At 41.7% G+C, this 11,602-nt stretch overlaps 2 protein-coding genes across 2 annotated transcripts in view; one reads left to right on the forward strand and one right to left on the reverse strand.

Moving 5' to 3' along the window:
- The window catches only part of LOC138051021 (endothelin-converting enzyme homolog), a 39,846-nt gene extending 32,424 nt beyond the window's left edge, over positions 1 to 7,422 (forward strand). The window contains exons 13-14 of the mRNA XM_068897210.1: positions 5,460 to 5,511; positions 7,278 to 7,422. Coding sequence (XP_068753311.1) covers positions 5,460 to 5,511; positions 7,278 to 7,422 — 197 coding nt within the window. The remainder of the gene's footprint in view (positions 1 to 5,459; positions 5,512 to 7,277) is intronic.
- The window catches only part of LOC138052024 (large ribosomal subunit protein bL20-like), a 596,113-nt gene that overhangs the window by 201,471 nt on the left and 383,040 nt on the right, over positions 1 to 11,602 (reverse strand). The gene's annotated exons all lie outside the window — the stretch shown is intronic.

Here is an 11,602-nt window from a genome sequence, read left to right on the forward strand (position 1 = left end):
ACACAAGACTTTGTGAAATGTTACAAAACTGTTCTCACTGTGGCTAAAACTGTCCTACCGGACCGTGTGGTAGTAGCCATAGACATTTTGACTGGTGTTGTCCCAGGATTCTGCAAGGCTCCTGCACCAGACATCTCAACTTCAGTGTCTGTTAGGTCTTCATCAGCTGGGGCTGTGCATGCAAACTCTGATGCCTTGAGCTCTTCAGTTCTTAGCAAACGGAGACGATTTCGTCGGTACTCTGCCCGCTAAGTTTCAACCTTGTAGGATCTAGGTGACGGAAGAATCTCTGTAGATTTAGCAGGCTTCCACTCGTTGCCTTCTCGAACTCTTACAAACTCGCCATTCATCAGTGATGGCAGTTCCTTCGCTGTTTTGTCATCCTGCAGCGTCTGCTTTTTCTGCTTTTCTTTGTCTGTGTTTTAGTTTAGGCAAGACTTCTTCAGGATCACAAAGTTGGGGCTTTAATATTTCTCTGGTCATTGGAATTTGGGTTCTCAAACGCCTTCCCATTAACATTTGCGAAGGTGACAAGTGGGCTTTGTATGGGTCGTCAGCTTTCTCAAGCATTGACTTAACTGTTTGGACTGTTCTCTCCGACTGACTATTTGACTGAGGGTACCCTGGACTCGACGTGACATGATGAAAACCCCAGTCCTCCGAAAACGTTTTAAACTCTGAAGAACTGTAACATGGACCATTGTCCTAAACTACCAGTGCTGGTCATGGAAGGAAGTGAAGTTAGTTCTGGCCACTTGGAGTAATAATCAATAGTAACGAGGTAGTTTCGACTATTCTTGTGGAGGATGTCTGTGCCAACCTTAGCCTAGGGAAATGGTGGGATCTCGTGGGACCTCAGTGGTTCAGGCTGCTGACTTGGTCTATTTTCTAAACATACTGGACAGTTCTTAATCGTCTCTGTCAGATCCACTGTCATTCCAGTCCAAAATAATACTTCACGTGCTCTCGCTATTGCCTTGTGGATTCCAAGGTGTCCCTCATGAAGTTTCTCAACCATCTACCCTCTCAAACTGCTAGGGACAATGATTTTTTGCCCCATTACGATAAGCCCATGTGCTACCGATAATTCATCCATGTAATTCCAGAATTCTTGTGCGTTGAGGGGGACTTGATCTCTGGAATCTGGCCAAGCAGACAATATTAATTGTTGAAGTTTCGACAGGATCTCATCTTCCTTGGTTGCTTCAACGAACTTGGCCAACTGTTGGTCTGAGATAACATACTCTACTAAGTTGCTCTGCATTTGTGAGGCACTCTTTTAAATGGACTCGTGATAGAGCATCCGCTAAGTGTAGGCCTTCCCCACGCTAGTACACTAGAGTGATTCCTGGGTAGCGTTGGAGCTGGACCAGCATCCGTTGCAGGCGCAAGGGTGCTACGTCTAGAGGCTTCTTGATAATGGCCTCCAAAGGCTTATGATCCGATTCAACTGTAACATTACGGCTCACAAAATACTCTGCAAATTTGGCACAACCAAATACCACAGCCAAACGTTCTTTTTCGATCTGAGCATACTTTTGCTGCGTGGGTGTAAGCGCCTTGAGGCATAAGCTACTGGTTGGTTTCCCTGAATCAATTCAGCACCAAGACCGGTTGAGCTAGCATCAACTTGCAACGTCAACGCTTTCTGTGCATCACTTGAGCAAGGGTAAGCGATTTTTTGATTGCTTTGAAACTGGTTTCCTGCTGTTTTTCCCAGTGCCACAGAACATCCTTATGTAGTAACTGTCTCAACGGTGTGGTGAGATCAGGCAGGTCTGGAATAAACTTACAGAAATAGTTGACCATCCCCAGCAGCCTTTGGACACCAGCCTTGTCTGGTGGTCTGAGCATCTCGACTTTAGCTCTGACCTTTTCCGGGTCTGTCCTCAAACTATCCTTGGAGGACACATGGCTATGGAACTGCACTTCGTTCTGCTGGATATGACACTTTCACTTTTTCAATCGAAGGTTACTGTCTCGGGAACGCTGCAAAACAGCCCTCAACCGAGTGTCCTGTTCTGCCGTATTGCGGCCATGTATGATTATGCCATCCATAATGAGCTTTACAGCTGGTAGCCTTTCAAAAACGTGCTCCATTCTCTGTTGGTAAACCTCTGGTGCAGATTTAATTGCCATTGGTATCCTCAAGTATTGATACCTTCCAAAGGGGTATTAAATGTCAGAAGTTTACTGCTCTCCTCATCTAACTGGATTTGGTAGAATGCCTTTTCTGCATCCAAAGTTGAAAACACTGTGGCTCCTGCACAATTTGCAGTAATGTCGACTAATGGTAATGGTTAGTGTTCTCTTTTAATGGCCACATTAAGATCTTTCGGGTCGAAGCAAACAAGAATAGACCCATCCGGTTTATCAACACAAACAAGACTGCTCACCCAATCAGCTGGTTCATTCAAGGGTACTTTCTCTAGGATTCCAGCCTCCACCATTCTGTCCAGTTCCTTCTTCGATGGCTCTCGCTTAGAGTGGGGAACTCGCCTGGGTTGGTGCACTACAGGATGAACCGAGGGGTTGATATTAATGTGATACTTCCCAAGGACACCCAAGTCCTTGGAATATCTCAGGGAAGTCATCTAGAATGCTGTTATCTTTAACGGCATTTTTCGACTGGATAAGATGCATCTTCTCACATGTTTCCCCACCCAAGAGGGGCACATAGTTTCCATCAACAACTTGAAAACAAACTTGATACTTTTCCCCACGCACCCAACGAGGCAACTCATACTTTCCAACAGGTTTAATACGCGTTTATAACTCTCTAACTTTGCTGAGGAGGATTGTCAAGATACTGATCTTGTCATAAGCAGCTTTAGGTAAGACCTTGGACTGGGGCCCAGTATCTAATTAGAACAACTCTTGCACGTTTCCAAAACTGACAGTTTCAACCCAGTCCTTGTATTCTGCACTAATTGCCCCAATAAACATTACCTCAGCGTCGGAGTCACAATTATCAAGAGTATTTACCTGCTTCTTTTGCCCCTCTGGGCCACGACACATCCTTGAAGAATGGTTCATTTTCCTGCACTTGTGACAGGGCCTTCCTGCAGCAGTACACGAAGCTGGTGCATGCCCAATACCACAATTCCCACAAGGCGTTCCCCATTGAGTTTTCTGACCTTTACCGTCCACTACATCCGCTCTCTCACCTCTGTTGTTCTCTTCTTTTAAGCTCTTCATGTGCCATTTGCTTGTTTCGGCAAAACGAGCAGCTTGTAGCGTTTTTTCTAAACTCTGTTCTCTCTTCATCAGCCTTTCCTTTGAATGTGGATCTTTGAGTCCCAGCACGAACATAGACGTAATCTAGGAATCTTCTATATATCGATATATATATCGATCTCCCTCGGAAGTCTGAACAAAGTTTGAAAAAATCTCCACACATTCTTTCCTAGCACATGAAGCAGCGTGGCAACTTGAGTCTTTTCCTCTTTTTGGTGAGTCCGCTCGCAACTTTGTGGAGATCCCAGGACATTTTCCAGCGTCTCCATGCTTCGGCTTTATTTGTCTCCGCAGTCAATAGCAGAGGCTCAGGCGGTTTCACGTGTTCCAACCCGACTCTGACACCATGAAGTGTTATGGCAACGGAACAACACACACAAGATGGCGGATGTACAGAACACTACTTTATTTCCCACACCACATGCCTGGTGCAACCGCTGACCTGATGTTACAATCGCCACTAGCCTTTGCAGAACTTCTCAAACGATTCACGACAAAACTAGTGGATGTAAAAGTCGAACTGAATTGGCAAATTTAGAAGAAATGACAGGAGCACAGCTCTGCATTGTAAACGCACGAATCAGCTGAAACTCTAGTTTTGCACAAGAACGCTAAAGCAATGAAACAAGGCCTGCTGAAAAACATTTACAACATGAATGGAAGTAATTTAATTTAATGAAAAATGCCAATTTTCAGCCAATCGTTATTTAGTAATTTTGCCCTCTATGTTATAAAGTCGATATATTAAGAAAAAATCGTTTATAGCGATTTACAACTTCTGCTTTCGGTTAGAAGGATTCAAAGGTTCGAATGAAAATCATTGAATATAGCTTCCATTCACTCCAATTATGAGATTCATAGCCTCCATCGTTACGGTTTTAAGAAGCAACATTATATGTGCTAATAAGTCGTGCTTATTTAAACCAAACTGCAGTCGAAACCATGTGATTACCTAGAGCAGTAAGAGCAGAATCATCAGCATATCGTAATTCATTTACCTCCTGGGAATTAAAAGTCAACTGTAAGTCTATAAAAGGAAGAATTTCCTCAATTCTGTTAATTCTTTTATCTGCCACTGAGGTGGCTCTAACCAGTTTCAACACTTGGAAGGGACGCTCTCTTTAGAAAGATTGGCACTACACACTGTATCACGTAACAGCAATGTTATGCTACCATATGAAACACCGATTATTGCTAAACAAGATGCGGTCATTATTGTGACGTAATAAATTACCTTGGCAACGGGAAAGCCTAGCCAAAACAGTATATATTTTGGCTTTAGTTGCTCATATCTCAAACAAACAAACAAAGTTTAACAAAACATTATGCACTGCAGAATCAGAGCCACCTCAAAAAAATCGCAGATTTAAGGTGGCTGTAATCCGCTGTATAGAATTTTTTTAAACTTTGTAGAAAGTTTTTTCTTGCCCCTCTTATAGCCTTCCAACTAAAGACAAAGGAAAGGGTGTTCTCACAAGGCTTTGCCGTTGTAACGGTGACTTATTACGTCACAATAATGACCGCATCTTGTTCAGCAATAATTGGTGTTTCTTATGGTACCATAATAGTGCTAATACATGATATAGCGTTGTAATGCCAACCTTCTAATAAGAACGTCACTTGAGTGAGAGCTTTAAAACTGGCTTGAGCCATCTTAAATCGCCTTAAAGAGTCGCATATATAATGATGTTTTATAAAGTTGTTTGCTCTTAGTGGATTAGATTGGTCAAGAGGATTCCTTGTGCATTTCTATAACTATTACCAACATTTTTTGGTCAACATTTGGAGGGATTATGCGTCGGAGAGTGGTCAGATCATTTGAAATTCACATCGCCTGTAGGCATCAGGGAGATACTCCCACCTCTGTAAGGTACCTACAAAATGTTTTCGTGAAGAGATGCTTCTGTAGGACACTCTCATAGCCTGCTCTCGAAGACGTAATATAAAGAACAATGCCCTAGGAACATAAATATAGCTTGCCTCATGAGTAAAAACTGAATCGTGAGTTCCTATGCCACAATTTTCAAAAACCCATAACGCATACTCGACATCAGTTGGTGTTAATCGTATGCGCCTTCTACAAAGCGAAACCCCTCCCACCAATCCCCACAACCGGTAACTGAAATAAACTTTCAGTTTCGTCTTCGTTTCTATTCACTAAGCCCACCCTTCTCCCCACAAAATATGACCATTTTGTAAGCCATAGTTTTGTTTCTTTTTAGTATTTCCGGCCGCCATCTTGCAACCTCCATTTTATAACGTATTATATCCCAGGTAAGAATCCTTACACACACACAAAAAAAAATTAATGCTGAGGTACTGATCTTTCTCTGGGAGGTGTTACTGAAACACAGTAATGGAAAAGAATGTCCTGGAATGTACCGAAATGACATCGGAATGGACACGGACAGATTTAAATCAAGGAAAAAATGGAATGATGTCACAGTATGACGGTACCGCACCGAAATGATGTGAACTGTCTCGTGGATGTGATTGAATTGACAGGTGTGGTTAGATTTTTTCCAAAGATTTTTTATCCATTCTTTCGTTAGCAGTTTTAAGGAAAGGAGGATAGAGGGAAACTCGCCTAAGAAGAGAGTATTTTCCATTGACTCATCACATGCACAATTGCAAGAAAGGGTAGTTCTTGGATAATTTAAAGGACACTTTGGGTGAAAGTAATTTGCCCGCTGAGGAAAGGTCGACATCGATTAATCAGTTAAAGCCGACAACAGCAAAAAATGTTCTTAAAAATTTCCGGCCTTGGCCACCGCTGTTTTTCTTTACTTTTGATTCGTGCGCTTTTCATCCGCAAAGGGATGAACAGTTCAATTTCGGAATCAGAACTACTCGATTTCATTCCAAGTGAGAAGTGTCTGCAACATTTGTCTACCGATAACGAAAATATGTGAACAAAGATGACAATAATTGTAACAGCCCTGATCACTATGAGACAAATCATGTAGGTGTTCTGATTGACAGCCATTTGTCCTGAAAATATAACGTAGACTATATCGCCGTGAAGATAAGTAAAATTGTTGGAGTAATATCTCGTCTAAGACACTTCGTTCCATTCTGTACTTTGAGAAGCATACATCAGACCCTCATACTTCCCTACTTGACATATGGTTTAACTGCTTGGGGCCAAGCCGCTAATGCCCACCTTAATAAATTATTGTTACTTCAAAAACGTGCAATACGTTTGATGTATTTTCTAATCCAAGAACTCATGCTATTCCTTTTTTTATTTCTTCAAAAATATATTACCCATTCACCTGCTTTACTTTGAAGCTATCTTACACTCTATGTATGATGTTTCAAATAAGTCTGCTCCAAAAGATTTTTCTGACAAATTTATCAAGACCAGCTTGATTCATTCATATAATACGAGGGCTGCATCTTGTGGCAAATATCATAATAAATTTTCACGTTTAAATCAACAGCGCAATTCTTTTTCATGCTTTGGCGTGAAAGCGTGGAATTGTCTCCCATCGCGAGTATGTAATCTACCTAAACCGGCGTTCAAGAAATCAATTCGTAAAGCTTTGTTCGCAGCTCTAGAAGGCGAGGAGGATTATATTGAGGCACCTATATTACTATCCAAAATTAATTTATATCTTACATAACTTTTTGTAGCAATTCACTGTCAATCTCTTCGCCTGTTTAGTTTGTTTAGTTTATTAACCTACTTATTATCAATCAATTGTTTAACTATATTTATCTCCGGATGCTAATGATTGTATTTTATTTATAGTTTATCCCTGTCATTGTTCATAGCTTACAAATTGGTTTATTTTCTTCTTTTTCCTTTTTTTTCCCTGCACAACTCGCCTCGACTAGCTTACGCAAAACGCGAGTTGTACGTGTCCTTCTTTTAATTGTTAGTACTTCTTTTAATGTGAAAAGAACGGTTGCGAAAAATGACGATTCCAGAAGTGATGCAAGCTTACATGGCCCTTAGACTACGCCGAGCAATTTATAATTAAGAATAGCAGAGCTGCTTGGGGTAAGGAGCGCCGTTGTAATATTTATCATCTCAGATTTGAAGCCATACAGTTGCTGCTGATTAAGACAGTCTGTGGACGCTTGTTCGGTGTAGTCAGAAAGACCGGCAGCGGACAGAAAGAAGCAATTTGGCAGAAATGCTTGGAGTTGAAAGATGACAAGCATCAGAAATCATCCTGAAGGAAGAAGAATTAAGGACTAAATGAGACCGTATAGGGAAGTAATCCTCGCACTTTTCTGGACGATTTTAAAGCTCGATTTCTAAACTCAAAAACGTAGAGGCGGCTGAATGAGACTTGCTTCAGCTTGCGTTAATGGGGAAAAATTAAACAACTGAAGGAGCTATCAAGAAAGAGATCAGTGACGATGCCTCCTGGGAGTCGAGGCGAAGGTCAAGTCCAGTTCTAATCAAAAAATTGCAAATAAGAAAATCAAAGCCAGGAACAAAAGTATTCAAGATCACAAAGAAGTTACCCAATCGTCGTTTTTTCCAAGCGAACCTTCATCGTCACAACGTGAGTCTTCCGACCGAGTAAGTGCCGTCATAGGTGACCCTATGGTGAAAGTTATTTTTGGAAAAATGGTATCCAAAAGCGCAGGAGGCAAAGTGTATGTCAAATCTTTTGCCGGAGCTAAAATTAGTCACAGAGTCATTATGTCATCCCTAAGCTAGAAGAACTTAAAACCCGATCAAACCATCCTTCACTTAGGAAGCGACAACTTGAGTCATGAAAAGCCATGTGCAAACCCTACGATCGCTGAAGGAATTGTGGACTTTGCCAATCAGATTATTTTCAGGATTCCGGAAACTGATATTGCAATATCAGAAATCGTCACTAGAGTAGACAATCCAAGTTTAAACACCAAAGGTAAAGCAGTCAATAAAATGGTCGCAGAGTTCTGTAATCAGAACTCATGGAAAATCGTAAAGGCTCTGTTACTGTGTTTGGACCGAGAGAAGTTTGGCGCCCAAGTTTGGCGCCCAAGTTGAAACCCCAATGTTGTCTTATCTTCGCGCGAAACTTTCAACCGGTAACATGGCGGAGTACCAAATCGAAGTTGAATATACAGGAAATCAAAATGCGACCGAGCAGGAATGGATAAGTTTTGTAGTAGCTGCTAGTTCAATGAACTCTGATCATTATTCTTTTCCTTCTCTTGTCGAAGACATTAGCAGGAGATGTTCAAGTCTCAATTACGTGAACGAAAATGTCATGTGCCTACGCTGTCGCTATCGTCTGAGAAAATGAAAACAATTGGACATGATTGGGTAAATCTAAACCACGGAGACGATTGTGTATTCATTGCGTTTTGGCAGTAACCTATGACTGTTGTCGAAAGGGAAGTAAAACGTGTTAAGTTGAAGAACCTTTTAACTCTCCAACGAATTCATCAAGTACGATGACAGGCGGCCCGGACAAACTGTGTGACCGTTGATATCTAAGTCTTTCACATAATTTCGATAAAATCCAAGTCCAAAAATCCAGGTATTTTTACATGAAGTGTTGTTTGTGGTTATCCTTTTGGATAAAAACGACGAATTTTATTTATTTGAAGGGTTTCGACGTTCGCCTGAGTTTACCAATGGAAAGACAAAGGTGTCAAAGGTGGAAAGCTTGATTTCGGACCGCTCAAGCACCGAGCCGATTTTTACCAACAAATTCCATCGTACAGGATGATAAAAAACACTCATCCAATCAGATAGGAGCAACACGAATTGGAGCTTCGAATAGACCGAATGCATAAATAGCGGCCAAAAAAATATTCTTTTGTTTATGCGCTAATGAGCCTTACTAGCCTCGTTTGTATGGACAAAATATAACATAAATGTTGCTTGAGAGCGAGGCTAGAGAGCCTCATTAGCACATGAAATGCATTCGGTCAATACTGGAGTTCAGGTGAACGTCCAACACAAACCCTTTAAATCACTAAAATTCGTCGTTTTCAGCCACAAGGATAACCACAAACAACACTTCAGGCAAAAATACTTGGACTTGGAGTTTATCGAAATTATGTGAAATATTTAGATATTAACGGTCACGGAGTTTCTCCGGGCCGCCTGTGATCGTAGTGATGAATTCGTTCGAGAGTTCAAAGGTCCGCTCTGGATTGGAGAAACAAGAAAACCCGCTTTCAACTTAATTCGTTTTACCTCCCTTTCGGGAAAATTCCTAGCTTATTGCCAAAAGTCAATGAATCCACGATCGTCGCCGTGGTTTATGTAATGTGTGCACAAAGTCTATCGGTTTCGCGCCTTTATTAATTTACGCTGGCTTAGCAACCAGGCTGTGAGAGATACGTGCGGGAGAACGCCATTTTAGTTTTAAGCGATAATCTTGTAACTTTCAGCGTGATATTAAAGGCCACCAGTCAGGATTTTACAGTTTAGATTTATCCAGTTGTCTTCATCGACGAGATAGCGTAGGCACGTCAAATGGAATGTTCGTTCAGGTAATTGAGACTTGAACATCTCCTGGTAATGTCTTCGACAAGAGAAGCAAAAGAATAATGACCTGGGTTCACAGAACTAGCAGCTACTACAAAACTTGTCCATTTCTGCTCGGCCGCATTTTGTTCTCCTTGTGAACTTGACAGTTTCGCGCGAAGAGAAGACTGATAACATCACAGCCCGAAAAGTTGCCAATGGATACCATTTGCGGATGCGTTCCCCTTGACAACATTGGGACTTGGGCGCCAAACTTCTCTTGGTCCAAACTCAACTGATAATCGTAGCAAGGAGGAACTTTACAAAGGATTGCATTTGAATAACGACGGTAATAGTGTTTTTGCTAAAAAATCTTGTTTCTCATTGCGTTAATAGTTATTGACTTGATGCTAAATCCATGAATTCCGTGAATTCCGAAGTCAGGAAAAGTATTTAGTCCTTCCTTAATACCCCAAATGAAAACGAAAATGAATTTCTAACAATACCATTTAAGCGTGGCTTTAAAAAACTAATCTCTAGTTTCTAATGAAACTGTGGTGCTGCGTCGGTGGGAGAGTGAAACAGGAAAATTAGGTTTTATCAAAAGTGTTGATAAAGGTCGAATTACCACCGTGAACGGTTTGGAAAGCTGACGTTTCGAGCGTTAGCCCTTCGTCAGAGCAAATAGAGGAATTGTGGGTGTGGTAGGTTTTTATGCGGGTGTGGATGAGTTTTGCCATTGGTGGAAATATGGTAACATGAATTTGTGAATAAATTAGTGGAATGAGAGGCGTTCATTGATTCCGTGAGGGTGGAGTCTACCTAGTTGAACATGAATTTTTGTTTCCAGATTCTTGCGGCTTTCTGTGTTCCCGTGGTGTAAGGTAGGCGGCAAATTGTCATGTTGTGGTGGGAGTGATTCGGGAGATTAAAATGGCGTGCATCTCGTAGGTGTTCGCGAAAGCGGTCCGCCAATCTTCTCCCTGTTTCGCCTATGAAGGTCTTCTTACATAGTGTGCAGGTTATGCAATAGATGACATTTGCGGAGATGCATGTAAAGTGGTCGGTGATTTTAACGGATCGATTCGGTCCTGAGATCTTAACCATGTCAGAAATAAAACGACAAGTTTTGCATCGTGTGCGTGTATATTTGTAGGTTCCCTGTTGTTTTTGTCCCGTTTGAATGAAATAAGTAGCGGTAGAGGTAATCTATGTTTAGTTTCGGGATTATTGCGGAGAATTTTGAAGTTCTTAAGAATGACATTGTTGACTGCAAGGTTTTGTGGATGGTAGGTGAGGGTGTACGGAATTCTGATGGTTTCTTCGTTCTGTGGCGTTGGTAGTGCGGTTTCTCGATCGATTTCTTGGGCACGACGTTTGCCTGTGGTGACAGCGGAGTCAGGGTAGCCACTTTTTTTTGAAAAACTGGCACATTTCCTCGCACTTGCTGTTAAAGTCGGACTCGTCACTACAGAGGCGCCTTAGTCTAAGAAATTGAGAGGATGGGATGGCGTTTTTTACGTGTTGCGGATGCGAGGACGAATGCAGCAAGTAGTTCAGGGAATCTGTTGGTTTGTAGTGTACGCTTGTAGATAAACCGTCGCCGTTGACTGAAAGTTTTATGTCGAGGAAAGCAAGTGAAGTTTCGGAAATTTCCCAGGTGTATTTTACAGCTGGGTGGAAAGAATTGACTGAAGTGATGAAGTGGTTGAGTTCCTCTTCTCTGGATGAATTAGCATCGACGCAGTCATCGATGACACGTTTGTAAAGATCAGATTTTGGTCCGTTGTAGTTACAGAAACATTCATTTTCGATATAGCCTACGAAAAGCTTGGCGTAGATGGGTCCCATTTTGGTTCCCATTGCAACACCGTTGATCTGTATGTAGTAGCCGCTGCCAAATGAAAAACAGTTGAGTGTGAGCACCAATCCAGC

This window comes from Montipora capricornis, chromosome 6, assembly GCF_036669925.1.
Source record: "Montipora capricornis isolate CH-2021 chromosome 6, ASM3666992v2, whole genome shotgun sequence".
Taxonomy (NCBI): domain Eukaryota; kingdom Metazoa; phylum Cnidaria; class Anthozoa; order Scleractinia; family Acroporidae; genus Montipora; species Montipora capricornis.